Source organism: Brassica napus, chromosome C4, assembly GCF_020379485.1.
Source record: "Brassica napus cultivar Da-Ae chromosome C4, Da-Ae, whole genome shotgun sequence".
Classification (NCBI taxonomy): Eukaryota; Viridiplantae; Streptophyta; class Magnoliopsida; order Brassicales; family Brassicaceae; genus Brassica; species Brassica napus.
The window spans coordinates 44,229,186-44,251,506 of record NC_063447.1 but is presented as its reverse complement, the minus strand read 5'-3'; the positions used below and the strand labels follow the sequence as shown (position 1 = coordinate 44,251,506).

Sequence of the window (22,321 nt, the reverse complement as noted above, 5' to 3'; positions counted from 1 at the left end):
GTGTTCAGAGTTGAATGAATGATTTTTTCCAGCCCAAAATATTTTTTTCCCGTCCAAATACGAAACGTCGCGAAACATATTACACTTAACGGCTGAGTTATAGGAACATTACGACTGGCTTATACCATTCAGATACGTTACGGCTAAATTATGCACACTTACAGCTGAGTTATGCATACCTTACGGCTGAGTTTAATTATAAACCAACCCTAATCTATAACCTAGAAACAAAAAAGTTTGCAGCCGTGTCGACAAAATCTAAACCTAACTAAACTACCGCGTGTTTCTTCCATATCACGAGAGCCGGGAGGTCATTATTGTCTTCTTCCTTCGCCACCGCAGTCTCGTTACCACGAGAGCTCTGACATCTTCAAGCCACACAATGGTTTTGTTATCTCCTCCACCATCAAGTTCATCTGCCTTATCCAGCTTCTTCTAGTAACAAGAACAAATTCAAAACACAGAGAAAGAGCGAGAGAGAGGTTACCAGTGTGGTGACAAGCGGTGGTAGTGGCGACTACGGTGAAGATGGAGACCGGCAAAAATGGATCTGAGAAACAGAAACAAGGACGACGTTGGCAAGTATAGATGGCGACGAGCCCAATATCCGTGACGACGGCGAAGACCAGTCTTCTTCAACACTTTAATTTTTTTCTCCGACAATCTTCTTTTCTTCTTTGACGTTTCTTCTTCTCTCACTTCTAAGATTTACAAACCAAATATACTAAGGCATAAGAAATGAATGATAATGTATGAATCTCTCTTGTTTACAAGACAGAAAGTGAGAGAGATGAAGAAGATCTGGAACTGTAAAGAACTCTCGAAGGAAAGAGAAGAGGAGAAGGAGACGTCAAATAGAAGAAAGAAAGTGACGAAAAAATGCATTTTAAACCATTAGATCAAAACTAATCAATGGTCAAGAATTGTAATCCTTGTACTAAAAAATCTAACCAATGAGAAAGAAGTTAGAAGATAAGCACTAGATGGATTTGTAGCCCTTAGATTAAAACAATCAATGGTTAATGTTTTAATTTTGACGGTTAAAATTATATTTTATATTAAAGTGTATTTTTGATAAAGCTTTAAATTTTAAAACTTGGATTTTATGATTATATGTTGATTTTTTTGATGTATGGTTTAAATATGAAGTTTAAAGCTTAGGGTATATAACTGAGTGAGTTTAGGGTTTGGTATATAGTGTTTTGGGTTTCGATTTAAGATTTAAGATTATATATTCAAATAACAAAAATATTAGAGTTTTAACATTTGTAGTTAGAATTTATGGTAGATGATTAATTAATTTTTTAAAAAAATTTGAAGTTTAATGTTTTATGGTATTGGTCAAAGTATGTGGTTCAAGGTTTACGGTTAAAGGTTCGAAATAGATATGGTTTGAGATAATGTTTTGAAAATATTTAACATTATAATTTTATATTTAATATTTGTAGTTTAAATATTAATACATTATAAAATATTGAACCCTTAGACTAAAATCAATCAATGGTCATGAAAAAAACAATATAATTTGTAATTTTAGTTCTTTTCAATTTGTTTTAAAAATTGCTTAAACTTAAAAAATGTAGTTACGGGTTTAAATCAAAATTTAAAATGGAACTTTAAATTAAAGATTATTTTTTTAAAATGATTAAAATTTGAGTTTAACTCAAAACTACATAAACTTTAAACCTAAACTTTAAACTTTAAATAATAATAAAAATATTGGATTTAAAGTTCAAAGATAAACTTTAAATTTTTATAACTTTATAATTCTATAGTTTATGATTTGAGGTTTATATTTAAGAAAAGATTAAAGTTAGAGTCTTGTAAGTCAGAATTGTATAAGTGATTGTAAGAGAACATATATCTCAAGATCAAGTTAAAGTCTCAACTTGAAGTATAAGAAACTATACACATTCAGTTGATTTATATTCACTTGATATTGATAAGATGATTTTCAATATAACTTCTTAAAGTACTTGAATTCATTTTTCCGATTTTAGGGTATGTTTGAGGTATTGTTGATTTATATAAACGATACGGCTGAGTTATCTAAACGATACGGCTGAGTTATCTAAACATTTTTTTTTTGATTTTAGGGTATGTTTGAGGTACGGCTGAGTTGTAGGGTATGTTTGAGGTACGGCTGAGTTATGTAAACGACACAGCTGAGATATATAAACGACAGGGCTGAGTAGTGTAAACATAGCATAAATCAAACACACAATACATGGGTGAGTTATGTTTTTTACATAGAAAACCAAAAATACAGGTTTTCGGCATCATTCCGGTATTCGTCCATGTATCCAAGCTTCAATGAACTCCTCTATGTCGTCTCTGCTGAATCTGTCACTTCTTTTCATCTTCTTCATTTTCTTTTTGTTCAATTTTCTCTCACTCAGATCTGAAAAAAAAATTAGATTATCCAAATATGGGTATGAAATCACAAACAAACTTAATTAAATACTTCCCACAATTGTGGATCTGAGTGTTTTTTGGAATGTATTTGTCTTTTCTCCTCAGAATGCACACTTCTTATAGATAGGTTTTTGGAGATTGGCGGAAAGTAACTCAGCCACAACTGCATATATAAACGAAATTGCATATGTAAACCAGCCGTAAAAGAAAAGTAACTAAGCTACAACATAAATTAAAACTCAGCCACAAACTCGAAAAACGCAGCAGAGAAGATGATTTCGGGCGATTACAGCGAAAAATATTTCGTAAAAACGATTGGAGACGAAGATTTCGGGGAAGACGATATCGGAGAAGACAAGACAGAGAGTTAGTTCGAGGAAGACGGAGTAAACACAATGTCGATGACGATTTCAGGGAAGAGGCGGTTAGGGTTCCTTTAGTTATTCGACGAAGTTGTGCTGTGTTGTTGTATTTTTTTTTTCAATGTTATGTAATTAAAGAGATAGTTGATTGTTCTCTATTACTGATGTAGATACTTAATTAGTGATGTGGATTTAATGTTTAAATATAATTTCAATTAAAAAAAAAACTAACCAAAAACACTTATTGTCATTTACTAGGGGTATCCAAACACTCTAGTCATTTTAAAAAAAAGTATAACACCCTAGTAATAAACCAATTTTTCTTATACATTCTAATAATTTTCTCTATGATTTTTTGTTTAATTTTTCTTCATACCTTTTGCTTCAGTTGTTTTATCGATTTTTGTCTTTAAACATACTTCATCTTTGTTTAGTACAAGATAACTCTGTTTGAGGCACGTGTCCGTGTGCTGATAATGCATGTCACCGAATATAATGCCACTTGTAAAATATCCACTTGTATTAACATAATGTCCAGTGGGGGTTTATTTTGAATTTTTAATCCTGATTTTATTGGTTGATCAAAAAAAAAAAAAGTTGATCAAAAAAAAAAAAATCCTAATTTTATTGATAATAAATAAAGCTTAAGTTGATTTTTTTCGTCATCAACTTACAGACTAAAACTTTATTGATTACTAGGGGCGGCCCGCCCTACGGGCGGGATGGTATACTTTTATTGTGTTTGTGTTATATTGATATTTGTAAGAAAAATATATATACTCTAAATTTGAATGATGACATGCGGAACAATTACGAAACAGCTGTGTTGCGGTTCTAATAATAATAAAAATACAAATACATAAGTATATATAAGGATTTTCGTTATTATTCACGGTAGTATAGTATAGTCGGTCACCATTTAGAGTCATTTATTATTCACGGTAGTACGGTGCAGTCGGTCACCATTTGGAACCATAAAATCGGTTGATCGTCATAGATAATCAATCAGCTGATTATATTTTACTAAATTTTTGTGGCTTTACAAATTTTAACCACTCGCCTAATACGGTAATGAATGTGTCATTTTAAGTATTGTGTTTTGTGTTTTAAATTGTCCTCACGACCCTTGTTGAATTTCTTCGTTTTCTTTTTGTCACAACCTTTGTTGAATTTCTATCCGATCGAATCCAACATTGGTTTACCGATCTCTAATTCTCTTACACTACAAGAAAACAGCGACATACTGAGGGAAAAAATCGTCGGTATGTCGTCGGAATAACGCTATTCCGACGACATACCGACGAAAAAAGTCCTCGGAAATAACTCCTCGGAAATTCATTTTTCCTCGGAAATCCCTCGGAAATTTCCGACGGAATTCCGAGGAAATGAATTTCCGAGGAAATTCCGAGGACCACAAGTTCGTCGGAAAGTCCTCGGAATATTCCGAGGAAGATGTCGTCGGAATATCCCGAGGGATACACTTCCTCGGAATATTTCCAAAATTAAAAAAAAAAATATAAATTTATTTTTTTAAATTGAAATTCGAAAATATAAAATTAAAATTGAAATAGAAAACATATTTAAAATACAAAAAATAATAAAATAGCTTTTATAAATAAAAAAAAATGTTTTTTAAATTCAAAATTAGTTATAATAAATATAAATATTTTTATAAATATGAAATCATCTTTTTATAAATACAAAATAGTTTTTATAAATACAAAAAATAATAAAATAGTGTTTATAAATCAAAAAAATGTTTTATAAATACAAAATTAGTTTTAATAAATATAAATATTTTTATAAATATGAAATCATCTTTTTATAAATACAAAATAGTTTTTATAAATACAAAAAATAATAAAATAGTGTTTATAAATAAAAAAAATGTTTTATAAATACAAAATTAGTTTTAATAAATATAAATATTTTTATAGATATGAAATCATCTTTTTATAAAAATAAAATAGTTTTTATAAATACAAAAATAATAAAATAGTGTTTATAAATCAACAAATGTTTTATAAATACAAAATTAGTTTTATAAATATAAATATTTTTATAGATATGAAATCATCTTTTTATAAATACAAAATAGCTTTTATAAATACAAAAAATAATAAAATAGTGTTTATAAATCAAAAAAATGTTTTATAAATACAAAATTAGTTTTAAAATATGAAATCATCTTTTATAAATCCAAAAATCGAATTTATATACAAAAAACATTTTTTATATTTAAAAATAGTTTTTATAAATACAAAAACTAATAAAATAGTGTTTATAAATCAAAAAATTGTTTTATAAATACAAAATTAGTTTTAATAAATATAAATATTTTTATAAATATGAATCATCTTTTATAAATCCAAAAATCGAATTTATGTACAAAAAACGTTTTGTATATTTAAAAATAGTTTTTATAAATACAAAAAATAATAAAATAGTGTTTATAAATCAAAAAAATGTTCTATAAATACAAAATACAAAAAAATGCTTTATAAATACAAAATTAGTTTTATAAAAATAAATAATTATAGATATGAAATCATATTTTTATAAATACAAAATAGTTTTTATAAATACAAAAACTAATAAAATAGTGTTTATAAATCAAAAAAATGTTTTATAAATACAAAATTAGTTTTAATAAATATAAATATTTTTATAAATATGAAATCATCTTTTATAAATCCAAAAATTGAATTTATATACAAAAAACGTTTTGTAAAATCCAAAATCGATTTTATAAATACAAAAATAATAAAAAATTTATAAAAAAGTTCTAAATCAATACAACACAACAAATTATCCAACCAAATCACAATTCTAAACCTATTACACAACCAAATCACAATCCTAACCAATCACCCTAACAAAAATCTAACAAAAAACTTCTAAAATCATCAAATCTACTTAAAAACCTAACAAATAGAACCTAAGAGAGTGGGATAGGGTCCTTACATGATTTGTGTAGGAATAGAGAGGATTCGCCAGAGAGATCGTCGCGAGAGAAGGGGGAGATCGCCGGAAAAAGAGAGAGATCGCCGGAGGAAGAAGAGAGAAATGGGGGAAGAAGAAGTGTTTCGTGTCTATAAAACCTAGGGTCCGACGGAAACTATCCGTCGGAATTTCCTCGGTATTTTCAATTTCAATTTTCGCGAAATATTTGGCGGCTTGTTTGCCCGGTTAAATGAAAATATTCCGAGGAAATTCCGACGGCCACTTAAATATCCGTCGGAATTTCCTCAGAATATTCCGAGGAAATACCGAGGAAATCATATTTCCTCGGAATATACCGATGAAATACCGAGGAAATCATATTTTTTCGGAATTTCTATTAATTTATATTGTTCCTCGGAATTTCCTCGGAATATTCCGAGGAAATTCCGAGGAACACATGTTTGGGGTTTCAAAACATCAAATTTTTTTGCCCTATATCATTTCTTATACAAATGCAATGCATACCATTGAGGAATCTTTGTATAGATGATCATAAACCATGAAATAACAAAATTTCAAAACGAATTGTAAGTATTTCCTTTACCGTTCATTAAAGTGTATAAGTGTTTCTCTTATGTTGTGGGGATTTCGTTCATACAATCGGAAAAGTGTTATATAAGTGTTTCACTTAAACAAATTTTGACTTCATAATCAGTCTAAGACACTTAATAGGGGTTATATTAGTGTTATTCAAACCGCAAAACTTTGTTTTCGGTTTAAAAACCCTACTTCCTCGGAAAAGCCTCGGAATATTCCGAGGAAATTCCGAGGAAAAACAAGTGTTCCTCGGAATTTCCTCGGAATATTCCGAGGCTTTTCCGAAGAAACAGAAACCCTAAAAGCAAAGCCCTTAATCGTCGGAAAAGCCTCGGAATATTCCGAGGAAATTCCGAGGAACACTTGTTTTTCCTCGGAATTTCCTCGGAATATTCCGAGGCTTTTCCGAGGAAGTAGGGTTTTTAAACCGAAAACAACGTTTTGCGGTTTGAATAACACTTATATAACCCTTATTAAGTGTCTTAGACTGATTATGAAGTCAAAAATTTGTTTAAGTGAAACACTTATATAACACTTTTCCGATTGTATGAACGAAATCCCCACAACATAAGAGAAACACTTATACACTTTAATGAACGGTAAAGGGAATACTTACAATTCGTTTTGAAATTTTGTTATTTCATGGTTTATGATCATCTATACAAAGTTTCCTCAATGGTATGCATTGCATTTGTATAAGAAATGATATAGGGCAAAAAAATTTGATGTTTTGAAACCCCAAACATGTGTTCCTCGGAATTTCCTCGGAATATTCCGAGGAAATTCCGAGGAACAATATAAATTAATAGAAATTCCGAAAAATATGATTTCCTCGGTATTTCATCGGTATATTCCGAGGAAATATGATTTCCTCGGTATTTCCTCGGAATATTCCGAGGAAATATGATTTCCTCGGTATTTCATCGGTATATTCCGAGGAAATTCCGAGGAACCCCAAATTTTGGGTTTCCTCGGAATTTCCTCGGAAATTCGTCGGAATATTCCGAGGATCTCATTTTCCGTCAGAATGTCCGTCAGAATTACGCTGTTTTCTTGTAGTGAATTATGCCTAACATGATAATGTTATAAAAGTAAATAGATTTTGTGGTTCACCTCCCATGTCGAACAGACGTTCACATTCATTGATAATAAGGGTGACAGTGAAGCTTTGACGGCTTGAGGTGAAACCGTGAAATCATACGTGGTTAACTTGACATGGAAAGTGTACGTTTTCCCTTGCGTGCCTATAACAAACGGAGAACATAATATGGAAAGTGTACGTTTGTGTATGGAAAGCTACATCCTCTCATATTATAAGGTTTTTATGTTTACGTGTGATGTATGTAACTATGTAATTGTATATTTTGTTTCAGTGACTTTTATTTAAGCTTTTGCAAGAATAGTGTTTATTATTTTTATGTTTTAAATAATGTTAGGGCATGCAATAATTATTCCAATTGACATGTATTATTTTATTTTATATATGTGTGTTATGTCTTCTTTTTTTATATTTCATTTTTCTATTATTATTTTGAATTAACATTTTCATTATAAAATGAAAATGTGGTGTCATGTATTTTTGAATTAGTATAGATTTTATTATTATTCTTCACTATTTTGCAAGAATAGTGTATATTTTTCTGATTTTAAATATGTGTATTATGTATTTTTTTTATATTTCATTTTTCTATTATTATTTTGAATTAACATTTTCATTATAAAATAAAAACGTGGGGTCGTGTATTTTTTGAATTAGTATAGATTGTATTATTAATCTTTCCTATTTTCACTTTCAGGAAGAAAAATTGAAAAAACTATAAAAATTCAAATTAAAAAACATATAGTCAGAAACTATAAATTTTTATTTTATTTATGTATTTCTTTTTATTTTTATTATCTTTTATATATATATATATATACATAAAGTAATGGCTAGAAGAGGTTTTTGCTTCTTTATTAAAATATATTTTGGTTATTTTCCTTGTTGAACACTCTTTGTGTGACAAAAATTTAAAATAGTTGTTTGAAAACTTTGCCCATTAATTTTTTATATAGTGGATTACTTAAACATTAGTCATCTGATTAATTTATTTGTTGTTACCCATTATTGTTTCTTATCCCGATATGTGAACTACCATTTGATTGAAGCTTTTTCTTTAAACCTTTCTAAATCTTTATATTCGTATTATGTAATGCCCATTTAAAACAAATCAGACCTTTAGGATCAGGCCTGCTCAAAGTTTATCATCTTTTATTGCAGTAAGCAATAACTCTGTTTTTTGTTGCAGTGAAGTTTAAAACTTTTTTGTATGTTTTGTTTATGCAACTATTCGTACAACTTTTTTATAATCTATTAGAGCTAAACGTGTGACAGTTCTGGAAAAGAATCTTGAGAAATTAGGTGTGGAGAAACTTTTTTTTTTTTGTCACCGTGGAGAAACTTACTAAAGATGTTTAGAGTATGCAATGAAATGTTTTAGAAGCCAAATGTGAATATATCCATTTGTTTTATAAAAAAAACCTTTATAGATCCATTACTTGTTCTTTCTTTTACACGCATTTACTTTTGTTGTTGCCTGCCCTGTGTGATCTGGAAAACTCTTATTTGCCGTGTAAAGAAAATCTGCAACCATATACTCGACGGTTTAAAGTAACTAAGGACCAAAAATTTTGGTGAAGTTACTGTAAATAGTTTCAAGGAGGCTATATTTTAAGGTAAGAGATCACGGCGACACAGTTTGCCTTGTTACTTGTTAGATATGTATGGAATAATGAGTGATTCAACCCGAGGTAATGTTTTCTTTCTCACCGAATGTTTGTTTTGTTAGACATAAATTTTTCAAATCTGTATGTAACTATGTATAGAAACTGAAGGCTCTACGATATCAATTAACTGAACAAAATTTATAAATAAAATCCCAATGTATATCTACCAAAGTCACCAATCATGTCATTGCAACTCATTAGTAATAAGTAGGTGATACATATCGTTCACCACTGTTGTTGACATTTTTAACGTGTAGACATAGATTATGATGCAGACAGATGAAAAAATGCAGGAAATGAAACACTAACCTCTGCATCATCGTGTTATACTCTAGCTTTCTCTGTTGTTTGGAGGCCTTCGAAACTGAGCAACATCCTCATGAGAAGTTATCTAGTCATGTCAGACTCCTCCACATGAACTTTCACCCCTTAATGTACAGAAACTTTGAAAGCATGAACCTAATTTTGTAAAAAAAAAAATCAACATAAACACAATCCTTCATTCCCTTTTCTGCACCAAAAAAAAATTCCAGCTCTTATAAACTCACCCTGTCTGAGAGCCTATCAACCACCCTTGTACCATTGAACTGCAACGATTGCCTGTTCTATCTCTTGTCTCACTCTCCGTCGCTTGTTCCATGGCTGTCCATCTCGCTCTCTCCGTCACTTGCTCCATCAGCTCAACGCCGCTTGTTCCATCGCTCTCCGCCCTTGCTCTGTCGCTCTTCGCCACTTGCTTCCTTTCTCTCCTCCACTTACTCCGTCTCCGCTTGCTCCGTCGCCCTCCATCTCGCTCTAGTGACATGCCACGTTAAAGACGACTGTGAGAAAAATATCAGTGAAGAACAATTGCAAGATCTGAGAAAAGGGCTTACTACGATTTTGTTTTAAGAACGATCTTGATTCTGGGTAAGTCTCAGTTCTTCATCTTCCTCGGTTTCAGATTTTGTGTCTAAATATTCTTGTAGGATCCTTGTTTGAAGTCGAACATCAGAGACCATTAATTAGAAGCTTGAACTGAAGAATTTTTATAGAACATTTTTTATAATTGGAAGATGTATTCATTGATAAATCGTGGAAGGAATGGAGAGCTTTGGTTAATGTGTGTGTTAATGACGACGATTGGGTTCAGCTTTATTCCGTTTCGGCAAAAAGTAACGCCTCAACTTTTTCTCGCAGGTAGATGAACAGATGAAGAACTTTGACGGCAAAAAGTGTAGACGGAAGCGTCGTTTTTTTCAGGTAAGATTTTCTGTCTACAAATGGGTCAAAGCCCATCATAAGAGAAATAAATGAAACGGTGCGTTTGCTTCTCTGGACAGATGGCAGCTTCTGAATAAACGACTTTGTGACCTGTAATCCTATGTGGCATCACAGGAGAGAAGCAACATCTTTTTATATAATTAGATTTGTTTTGTTTTGGATTTTGAATTCTATTTAATGGTAATAAAGTAAAATTAAGTTGAATTTTTGAGAATTTTTTAATGATTTGTATTTGTTTGGCTACTTATGTACTCTTCTTGTAAGTGTTTTATTCAAGCAAGAATAACTTTCTTTTTCGCCCATTCTCTAGTTACTCTAGTCTCTACACTCTTCAATCTCTCAAGAACACTATCCAACACTCAGACAAACTCTCCATAATCTAATCATTCTCTCGCCCACACTCCCTTAGCCAAACTAACTATCTTTTATCTTTTATATTGTTTCACTCGACCAGACTCTTATTCTCCACGATTATCGCTTCATTTACTCTCTATTCTCACAGTTCGTGGGTGGTCAGCTGAATAGTTCGTGGATGGGCAGCTGAATAGTTCTTGGATGGGCAACATTAGGAAACGCATGGATGGACCATTCCGTGGATGGATAGCTAATAGATGAGTAGATACTATGAAAATATCTACTTTTGGACATTTTTGAAACAAAATAATTTGATTTATTAATTACCGCCATACTATTTTTTATAATATGGTCGTCTGGAAACAAAATTCGCCATTACTTTATTTCAACAATATAAAAATAATTTTATAGATATATTAGTCTATCTTGCATATTTGATATATCATCATATATGGTGAATATCCGATGTGTTGATTGTTGATAAAAATTCTTACATGCATCCAGGGACGGATCCAGAAAGTTATTTAACGTGGGGCACAATATATATATTATTTTTTATATAAATTTTATTTTGTATATATTGAAATATAACTATAAATTTGAAAATTAGATTATTTAAAAATTTTGTAGTATACTAATTTATATTAGATTATATTACGATTAAAAATTACATTACTTTAATATTTTACATTTTATTTTAAAAACTTGAATCAACTAAAAATGTAAATAATTTTCATAATGTTGAATAGTGTTGAGTAATATTACGTAATTATATACCATACATAATTTTATTGCAATTTTTTTAATTATAGTCACAAATACTCGTTAAGTAAAACATAAATAAAGAACCTTTTTATTTTATAAAAGGTAAAAACTAACATTAACAAAAGAAAAAGAATATATTGCGTAGGAGAAAAGAAAATTAGTTTTACGAAAAAGTGACTAAAATATTAATTGTGTAAAAAAAAATTGGAAAACAAAAAAGAAAAAGCTCAAGGATTCGAACAAGAGTTATACTGGGGCACTAATAAGTCTTTTAAGCCAAATGAGCTGAATCATTCATCCATAAAATATTTTGTAGAAGAACTTTTATAATTTAGCCTGTGGCACGTGCCGCACCCCATCAAAGGCTGGGTCCGCCCCTGCATGCATCTGAAAGATCGATATTGATTTGGAACATCTTATGATCTTCTATGTTCCTATCATAAGGCGATGTTATGTCTTGCAAGCGCAAGTATTGCAGAATTCTAATTTTAGAATTGCTAGACAAGCTTTTAGAAAATTTAACTTACTATTCATTTATAAAAGTTAATATATATATATGTATTTTAAATTTTTTAAGAATTTAAAAAAGTAAAACAAAAGTAAAAGGATGGTGAGCATCTTTCTTTTATAATGTTAGTGCCAGCCATTAGACATCATGTATTCCGAGTCCTGACCCACCTTATGTGCTTTATACTAACGCTGTAACAACTACTAACAAAGTTAAAGAGACTTTGTCGGCTTTGGGATTGAATTGAATCACACACACATCACAGCTTTATAAACTGATGAATACACCCATTCATCAACTAACCAATCAAGAAAAAAGAAAAAAAAAAGAAGCTTTCATCACATATCAAGATGATCTTGGAGTATTTCGATACTCAAACAAAAGTCATTGGCCTCGTACTAGCACTGGTTATAGCCCTCTTATGGATGAAGTCTGGCCCGACGATGAGGGCTCCGGGAGGAAATGGTCGTCGTATTTCCAGGAACTCATTTGAAAAGAACCCCAAAGGCTACTTCGAGGATCTGCGCAAGAAGTAAACATCAGAGTGTGTGGAAATAATAATCACGACTTTGTATACTATATATGCGTTAAATACTATAAGGATGTCATATGTATGTACCATGTCGTGGATCTCTATGAAATAATTACTTGAATTATTCGTTTTTTACATGAGCTGTTTCATAATACTTATCTCCAGTTTGATAAATTACGATAAGATCATAAGATTTTGAAAGTTTGACACTACAAGAAAACATAATCTTAACGAGGGCGGTTTTTCTCGTGAGTTTGTCGTAAAAGAGGCTTTACGACGATTTAGCGAGGAACCACGTTTGCTCGTTACTCATCCGTCGTAACACATATTTCCTCGCTAATTCGTTGTAACTTAGCGAGAAATATATTTCGTCGTAAAGAAGAAGTAGATCATTTCGTCGTAAAAACCACGTAAATATTCCACGTAAGTAGGTCGCTATATTTCTCGGAAATACCTCGAAACGAGTTCCTCGTGAACTACACGTAAATACTTTGAAAGTGTTTCCTCGCAAAATACACGTAACTACCACGAAAGTATTTCCTCGTAAAATACTCGTTTATCTTTCCTCGTTATTTTCTCGTAAATGTTTTCTCGTAAAATACTCGTTTATTATTTCTCGTCATTTCCTCGTAAGGTTTCCACGTAAATAGGTCGTACATTAGCTACGAATTTACTTCGTTTTTATTATTTTACAGAATTTAAAAATATAAATAAAAAATAATTAAAATTATTTAATTTATTAATAAAATTATAATTTAAAATAAAAATAAATCAATACAAAAATATTTTATATATAAATAAGTTTTGAATTTATAATACAACAACCGGAAAAAAAAAAACTAAGGGTCGTTCATCGCCTGGTAGAATTCATCACTCCTCCTCGTAACATCCGCTTCGTTATGTACGTCGGATGACTCACCTCGAATGGGATGTTGTTGTCGCATGTTCCTCAACATGGACTCCCATTCCGAATTTTTGGCCGCTATAACGTCCAAGAAGCCCTCGACTTCACCCATACGAGATTTTGTCGCGGCCAACTCGTTACGCAGCTCAGTGACTTCATCATCCCGTCGCTGACCATAAGACGATGTCGCTATCGGAACATCGTTGACGGAACCAATCCCCAACGTCCGTCCCTTTTTTTTAGGGACAACCTTAAAAACAAAAAAAATAAATATTGTTAGTAAAAATTTAAAGTTATATTAAATGAATAATAAAAAATTAAAATTTTTGAAAATTTTTCACTTCAAGTGTGGATAGGTGACGGGTAATCCGTCGGTAGACTGCTGGGTCAGCTGGGTCTGGCGGTCTTCAACCCGAGCAACCATGTCGTTGTAGATTTGCTCGGACTTGCCATCTACAAATACGTCTGTCTTATTCTTGTGGGTCCTCTCGTAAAGTTCCATAAGAGACGGAAGATGTCCCGTCTCTTTGGCCTAAAAAACATTTAAGAAAGTTAGAATAAAAATATATATATTAAAAATTTTATTTAATTAAATATTTAATTACCATTTCCAAACGGACACCGGCGTGGGGTTTTTGGCCCGTAGTGTGAAGCATCGGCCCGTTTCCGTGCTCATCGACTGTGTTACGGGAGTTAGAGCAAGCCTGGGCGATTCTAATGGAATCAAGAAGACGCAAATAACGGATGAGGCCATCCCACACATCCGTGGTGAGCTCAGCAGGTTTGCCACGCTCATATCCCTTCACGATCCAGTCACCCTTCCAGTTGGAGACCGTGTCCAACAAGCGAACTTTCGTCTTCGCGTTAAACATCTTCCTCACCCTCTCAGTGATCCCAAGGCCCAATTATATTTTTGATGTTGGAAAAAATAAATTAACAATTAGTTTCTTAGAACGTATATATATAAATCATGAAAAAATTAAAGTATATATAATTAATTAATAGAAACTTACAGCGTAAATTTTAAACCACGTCTTTCTGACGTAGTGAGGCGTCTTACTCCAGTACGGATGTGCCATGCAGAAGTAACCTTTGATCGTGTCGGTTACGTCCGATGCAAGACATCCGTCAACCCCCCACCTGGAAAATACAAATTTAAAATATAAATTATATTTTAATGTTATAAAAGAATTTTAAACGAATTAAAAAAAAAATTAATGCAACATACCACAAAGTTCCGTCCGGTCGGTCGGGGTCGATGACTGGTAAACCTTCTCTGCCTGGCAGACGGAGAATGTCCTCTACAGTGTACTGCGAGTAAGGAACACTCAGAGGCACCATCAAATAGGGATGATTATCGGCGGCCATCGGAGGTGCCATCGGAGGAAGCACATGAGGAGGCATCGTCGGATGAGCCATCGGGGAAGGCACATGAGGAGCCGATGGTGCACTAGAAGAAGTAGACCCAGAGACTCTCTGAGTGTACTGAGTCTCGGGGACAGTTTCCTGACCCGAAGAACCAGGAGCTGAAGAAGAGGCCGGGTCTAAACGACTATCCGGCTCACCGAAGATCTCTCTGTAATGGGCAGTAAGTCTTCTTTTTCGAACCTGGAAAAAAAATTAAATTTTTAAAATTAACATCAACAGTATATTTTCCAACATTATCCACTTAATAAACACTAAATAACATAAAATCCGTAAACCTATCTAAATTCCCTATACTAACCACCTAATCTATCCTAAACTAACCAAATTAGAGAGGAATTAGAGAGGTTTACCATTGCTACGAAATGGAGAGGAAGTGGAGAGGAAGTAGAGAGGAAAGAAAGAGTGAGCGCTCGGGGGTATATATAAGATTACATATCGTCGCAAATTCCTCGTAAGGTTACGACGAAATAGCGAGCAGTTACAAAGACCTGTGTTTTTCAATACGAGGAAATTGCGAGGAATCACAAATGCCCTTGTTTTTATATACGAGATATTAACGACGATTTTGCTTACGTGGAATTAACGAGTCTTGCTTTCCTATAAATATACCCACAACTCTCATTCTCAAACCACACACAAACTCCCAAATCACACCCTATCTCAAATCACATTCCTAAGCAAAATCCTATTCAAATTATAAAAATTTGAAAAAAATAGGAAAAGGAGAAGATATTAGAATTCATGTGGGCGAGACTTACGTATTATAATTGCTGGAAGTCATGCCAAATGTTAATCTGGTACTTTTCTCCTTTTCCTTTTTTTCTAGTTTTTACACTACGAGGTATTTACGACGATTTCTGCTTACGTGGTATTTACGACGATTTCATCCTACGTGGTCTTTACGACGATTTGGAATTAACGAGTGTTTTGTTTAAATCCTTTTACGTGGTATTTACAACGATTTCTGCTTACGTGGAATTAACAAGTATTATGTTTAAATCCCTAAAATCCGAAACCCCTAAACCCCAAACCCCAAACCCCAAACCTGAAACCCCAAACCCCAAATCCGAAACCCCAAACTCCATATTCCTTATTTTCATATATTCCAAACCCCATCTTTATTTTTAAATTTCGTCGTTATTTCCTCGTTGGCTTACGAGTCCTTTACGACGATTGCTCATACGTGGTATTTACGACGATTTCTCATACGTGGTCTTTACGACGATTTGTGCTTACGTGGAATTAACGAGCCCCGCGTTCTTTATTTTTATATTTCGTCGTTATTTCCTCGTTGGCTTACGAGTCCTTTACGACGATTTTTACTTACGTGGAATTAACGAGTGTTATGTTTAAATCCCTAGAATCCGAAACCCCAAACCCCAAACCCCATATTCCTTATTTTCTACTTCATATATTCCAAACCCCATCTTTATTTCCATTCCAAACCACAATTTCCACATTTGCTTATTCATAAAACAAACTCTCACATTACCTTATTCATAAAACAAACCCCACATTATCTTATTCATAAAATAAACTCCCACTTCTTATTCATAAAACAAATACATCAATCGGATACATCAACATTCTCGTCATCACTAGAAACATCATCATTTTCATTAAACTCGTCTTCAACAGCTTCGTCTGTGGCATCATCGGTAAGATCTTCGTATTCGTGATTATGCGGATCAATGAGAAGGATGTCATCAATTTCTTGTTCAGGTTCCTCGACTTCATTTATCTGTTCCCTGACATTCCGAACGGACTAAATCCATCTGTGCATGGTCCGAGATACACATTCCGGCTATTGCTAGCGAAATCCGAATATACTTTGTTGAAATGTTTCCAGGCTCTTGCATCTGATGGATGAGTCATCTCACCATCCGTCTGAGTATGCTCGGCATGCCATCTCATCTTTCCAGCAGTCTGCTCTGATTGATACAATCTTTTCAATCTGTCTGTAATTGGTAGGTATCACATCCTTTGGTGCGGTACCCTATTACGTCCCCGTCCTTGCGGCTTGAATCGTGGCTTCTTGCAGAATCGACATTCTTCTAGCTTCTCATCATCTCCCCAATAGATCATGCAGTTGTCGATGCAAACATCTATCATCTCCGAAGGCAACCCAAGACTATAAACCAGTTTCTGAATCTCATAATAAGAATCAGCAGACACATTGTCTTCCGGAAAATACTCTTTAAAAAAGTCTGCCCATTCGTTCATGCAACTTTCAGGTAGATTGTGATCAGTTTTAATATTCATCATTCTAGCAGCTAACGACAATTTAGAGAGACCTTCTCTACAACCACTGTAAAGTGGTTGATTCGCCGCGTTTAACATTTCGTAAAACTTTTTTGCATCTATATTAGGTTCTTCATCTTCATCCTGAGCTACGAATGCATCAGCTACCAAATCATGAACCCTATCATAATCTACCATCTCCTCCTGATGGTAACTATGTTCATTATGCAAGTGATGATCAACCGGTTTTTTTCCTGAAAATTGCTATTACTACTACTAGCTTCATTCTGATCATAATTAAAACCTTCTCCATGTTGAAACTAGATATAATAATTTGGCGTGAAACCTCTATTTATTAAATGCTTCCAAACATTTTCACGGTTTGCCAGTTTCGAATTGTTGCATTTCCGACAAGGACAAAACATCTTACCACTTTCTTGGGAGAGCGGTGTTGAATCTGCTTGATGCATAAATGTCTCCAGACCCGCAAGGTATTCTTTCGTCACTCTCCCGTTAGCATCTCTATGCATATACATCCACTTCCGCAACTCGTAAATAGTCCCGGAGCCAGCCATTTTTTTTCTTTCACGTTTTTTGTTGTTGGTGTGTTTAAAATGATGTTCAAACATCCATATTTATAGGAAATTTCGAATCTGGTAGTTGTAATTTTCCTATGAATTTACGACGAAAATTAATTAGGTGGCAAAAAAAAAACGTGTAACACCTACAAAGTTGGTGGATTCAAAATTTCCTCGCTAAATACACGTAAACTATTTCCTCGTAAATAACACGCTAAGTTTACGTCGTATTTACGAGGAAATAGTTTTTCCTCGTAAAATACTCGTCAAATTACATCCACTTTACGACGAAACACTTTTGCCGCTAAGTTACGAGGAAATAACGATGACTTTAGTTTTCCACGTAAATTCCTCATAAAATCGACGTAAATTTACGAGGATTGTTTTTGCTCGTTAAATTTCCTCATAAAGCATGTGTTTTCTTGTAGTGTGATAAGTAAAGTGTTCTTGAACTATTTTTCTCAGAGTTCCTATGCAGGACAAGAGTAACCCTAAACTTCAGATCTGAAGGAACGGTACGAATAATCTTGTTGTGATCATAATGTTGAGTGTGTACGCTATCCAACTTCTACAGAATAGGTCTGATATCATTGATTATGATTTTTTGTTTAGTTTTTCTTCATACCTTTTGCTTCAGTTGTTTATAGATTTTTGTCTTGAAACATACTTAATCTTTGTTTAAGGACAAGATGCCTTAGATCTGGCATGACCCGGTAGCTTTAGTCAGTCAGAGATCTCGCTGGACCGTGGTATTATGCTTAACCAAACTTATCTAAAGGCCGCATGTACGTCAGCTCTAAAGTTTTAGAACGTTGTTTGCATACTCATATTTTGTGTTTTTATAATTTATATTGTACTCTGAATAAGCTGTGGACATAACAATTTATTTTTTCGTCTGTTTCCCCATCATCTTTTCACATCCGTTGTAACAGAGAATCGTAGCATAACATTAACAAGAGTGCCAAGGGTTGAGGGATAGCACGTATATAACAAGTATTATAGTAAGAAACAGGATACATAACACCAAATATAACAAAACTAGTTGATATAGGAATTATTTCTTGAAAAGAAAAAAAAAAGGAATTATTTCTTTAGTTATAACGAGTTCTTAAACCGAAACGGTCCGTTTGTCTGAGGTGGTTCTTTGCCTTGCAGGACCACCAGTGCGGTTAGCGGTTCCACCGCTGCTTTTACCAGAGGGACTAGTCCGAAGAACAGACCGTTGTATGATTCGAATAGGAGTCCCTCCTAAATCGAAGTCATCTTTCAATGATTTAGTCAAGAACCTTATGTCGCTCTCCAGTAACTGCGTTTTACCGGTCAGAAACGCCACAAAAGTTGGCGGTCGAGCTTTCACCTGAGTGAAGAACTTGATCTTTGGCTGCGAAGCAAAGTCTTTCCAAGAATGTCGGCTCATTACCTAACTCAACACACATAACAAAACGATTAGACAACTCATGATGTCACATTTTTTCTATAGTCTAAATCCATTGATAAGTGCAGACCTTAATTAACCAGCGGTTGAGGCGACCAGTGGAAAGTCTTGAACACCATCTCTCGTATGTGCCAATGACTTCGTTCATTACTTGTAGACGTCCTCTTCCCTCTAGTGCAGAGATAAACACAACCGGGATTCCTGTTATCTGTGACCAAAGATAATTTTCTCATCACTCAAGAACCTCGAGATTTAACAAAAGATCAATCAAATTACCTGTGGGATAACTGTCTGAACTTCAATTGGAACAGCTTCTTTGATTTTCTTGTACATCTCAGAGTTTTGTTTCCCTCTTAGACAATCCATTTTGTTAACGATAACGACTAAACCACGTCCTTCTTCTACAGCCCGTCTGGCTATAACTACTTCTGAATGTGTCATACTGCGTTGAGATTTGATGATCTGTACATTGCGAAAACAAAAACACATGATATCGCTTTAGGTGTGCAAAAGAAAGAAGGCAACTATGTTTGAATATGACAGAACCTCTTCAGCATCGAGAACTAAAGCGACTATATGTGCACGCATCAAACTCTTTCTTGATTGCATTATACTTAAAGAAGCTGGTCCTTTGTCTCGCTCTGTTCTCTCCAACCAACCAGCAGTGTCAACCTTAAGAAACATCAAACGAAGTGATCGATAACTTGTGTAAGAGAAGAAGAAAATTGAGAATCTGTAAACGTACCATATAGACGGTCCTGCCCTGAAACTCGAACTGAACTCTCACAGCATCCCTAGTGAGACCAGCTTCTGGACCCACCAACACACGCTCTTCTTCCAACAATGCATTTAGCAATGTTGATTTCCCAACGTTAGGCCTGCCCACAATAGCTAACTGCAGCGGCAACTTGGACTCGTCTTCTTCAGAGAGATTCTCATCACTTGTAACATCATCTTGACTGCATCTATCTGAATATACGACTACGAGGTTCAGTAAAGAGAGAGAATCAAAGAAGCAGCTTCTTCTAGTCAAGTGATTCTTGATACAGTTTTATTTACCGTTTAAGGTTTGGACCATGTAATCCTCTAGTAAAGGATGGAGAACTTCGTAAAGTGCTGTCATCCCAAGTCCTGTCTCAGCCGAGATAGCAGTAGGCTCACCGAATCCAAGCGCAAGAGCCTCAGAAGCAACTTCAGCAAGAGATTCACCTATAGACTCCGATTTGTTCATTACTACTATAGGCTTAATCTGTGGAGCATGCTTTCTCAGCCATTTACCAACTTCTAAATCCAGTGGATGCAAACCCGCCCTACAGAAATAGAATTAAAGCACTAACATCAGCTTAGTTGATTACAAACTGAGATTAAGAAAGGTCTCACCTAACGTCGATGATAAGAACTGCGAACTGAGTCCTTGCAAGAACATTAGCGGTCATAGATGTGGTTCGACCAAGAATAGTACCAGAAGAAACTTCGGTCTCAATACCAGCAGAGTCCAAGACATTGAACCTCAAGTCACCCAACTTGGCAATCCCTTCTCTTATATCCCTAGTGACATGATCATCTGGAGTGTTGTAAACTAAAGCCTCCCTCCTCCGAATCAATCTGAATCAACAACAATCAATCAACAACGTACCCATATCAAAACAGTATACATCTAAGCAAGAAAACTAACCGGTTGTACAAGGCAGATTTGCCAACGTTTGGTCGGCCAATGATCATCACAGTGGGAAGTAGCTTGGCGTCGATTTTGGTGAAGTCAATAGGTTTCTTGTAAACAACCACTGGCTTCTTCTTATCCAAAGCTCCAACATCCTCTATATCGATGTTATCTCCCTCATTAACAAGATTTGAGTCAGATACTTCGTTCAAAGAGACCGAACAAAACCCATTTGTCTGTCGGACTAAGCAAGTGTGATTCAGCTCAGGGATCAAGTTACCGGAAAACCGTCTAGAACCGGTAACAAAACTTCCTGAGAAGAGAGAGGTTTAAGAAAAAGGGAACGACTTTGGATTTGTTTGATAGAAAAAGATGAAACTTTTTACCTAAAGATGAATGTGTGGAGCATTTGGGAGTAGTGATTGGCCATTGGGAGTGAAAGTGGCGCGAATTAGAGAATCTGGAGAAGAACCCAAAACCCAATTGGTTCTTGCGAGATGAGATTGCTCGAATTAGTGACTGAGACATCGGAGCAGGCGGAGATAATATTCCGGTTCAAGCTTTATACACACACGCGAGGGAGTGAAAGGCTTTGCATTTGGTGAGGAGAGGGGTTCATAAAAGTGATTCAATTAGGAAAAATCGAAAATGAGAAAGAGAGAGTTTTGTGACACCTAAAACCCTAAACCTGAAACGACGACTGCCTTTGCTTCTTGTGGCCAAACTAAAAGATGCGAAGACGACTGAAAATAAATCCATTTGTCTATTTTCTGTTTTATATTTTTAAAAAATGCAAATAAATTTGATGGAAATCCATTCTTCTAAATCTCATAAACTTTTTGATTCTTTGTACATGAAAATAAAAACTTGACTAAAAAATATGAAAACAAACTATTTATTTATCATATAAATAGAGAAAGTCATTTATTGGTTCCTTAAACTTCTATAATAATTTCCTATTAAATTTCTTTTAGATATCATTATCATGAAATTTTCCTAAATTGAATAACACAATATTTAATAAGAAATAAAAATTGTTAAATCAACTAACACTAGAATTAAAAATATTTTTTTAAGAATAATAACAAAAATTTAATTCAATAACATAAATATTTATAAGAATTGATCAAATACACAATGGGATATAGAAAGGAAGATGTTAATCATGTTTTCAATTGACAAAAAAGGGTCTGAAAATAAACAAATGCCTAGAGCTGCAAAAATAGGACACTTGCTTATGATTAGAAGTTGTAAGAACTCAAGTTTTTATGTTAACCAAATAGGTACTCAACAATACCAAGGTTGTCTCAGTTTGACTAATAAGTTAACCAAATAGCAGCGTTTCAGTTTCAAGCATGCAAACCCTTCTTTATTTTTCTTGTTCTAGTTATCAACTTTTCAATAAGATTATTATGAATCTTTTTTGTACCAGAAGACTATTATGATTCACAGATGCAATTTTATGGTTGAAAGTAAATAATCTCTCCGTATCACTTCAAGTGGTGTTTAAATTTTTTTATTTTGTTTCATAATAAGGGATCTTTTCAATATTCTATATAAAATTTAATGT

At 33.6% G+C, this 22,321-nt stretch overlaps 1 protein-coding gene and 1 long non-coding RNA gene across 3 annotated transcripts; both read right to left on the bottom strand.

Moving 5' to 3' along the window:
• Positions 1 to 1,802: 1,802 nt before the first annotated feature.
• Positions 1,803 to 10,454, bottom strand: LOC106424226. 2 transcript variants are annotated; one of them, XR_007322522.1, is made up of 4 exons: positions 9,959 to 10,454; positions 9,632 to 9,878; positions 9,393 to 9,542; positions 1,803 to 2,578 (listed from the first exon to the last, which is right to left on the bottom strand). It is a non-coding gene; the product is annotated as an uncharacterized LOC106424226 (long non-coding RNA). The 2 variants fall into 2 exon arrangements; XR_001284827.3 differs by lacking the exon at positions 1,803 to 2,578 and having other exon boundaries at positions 9,203 to 9,542; positions 9,959 to 10,435.
• An 8,128-nt stretch (positions 10,455 to 18,582) lies between these two features.
• Positions 18,583 to 21,501, bottom strand: LOC106347831 (GTPase Der). Its single transcript, XM_013787439.3, has 9 exons — positions 21,138 to 21,501; positions 20,767 to 21,064; positions 20,472 to 20,696; positions 20,151 to 20,401; positions 19,837 to 20,060; positions 19,638 to 19,763; positions 19,368 to 19,553; positions 19,162 to 19,299; positions 18,583 to 19,076 (listed from the first exon to the last, which is right to left on the bottom strand). The coding sequence occupies exons 1-9, from the start codon at positions 21,277 to 21,279 to the stop codon at positions 18,765 to 18,767; spliced, it is 1,902 nt and encodes a 633-aa protein (XP_013642893.2). The 5' UTR covers positions 21,280 to 21,501; the 3' UTR covers positions 18,583 to 18,764.
• Positions 21,502 to 22,321: the final 820 nt, after the last annotated feature.

Coding starts and splice junctions, on each gene's coding strand:
- LOC106347831 (XM_013787439.3), bottom strand. CDS start 21,279: ATGTCTCAGTCACTAATTCGAGCAATCTCATCTCGCAAGAACCAATTG. Junction 20,402..20,471: donor GTTCTTATCATCGACGTTAG/GTGAGACCTTTC, acceptor CTATTTCTGTAG/GGCGGGTTTGCATCCACTGG. Junction 19,554..19,637: donor TAGTTCTCGATGCTGAAGAG/GTTCTGTCATAT, acceptor CGCAATGTACAG/ATCATCAAATCTCAACGCAG.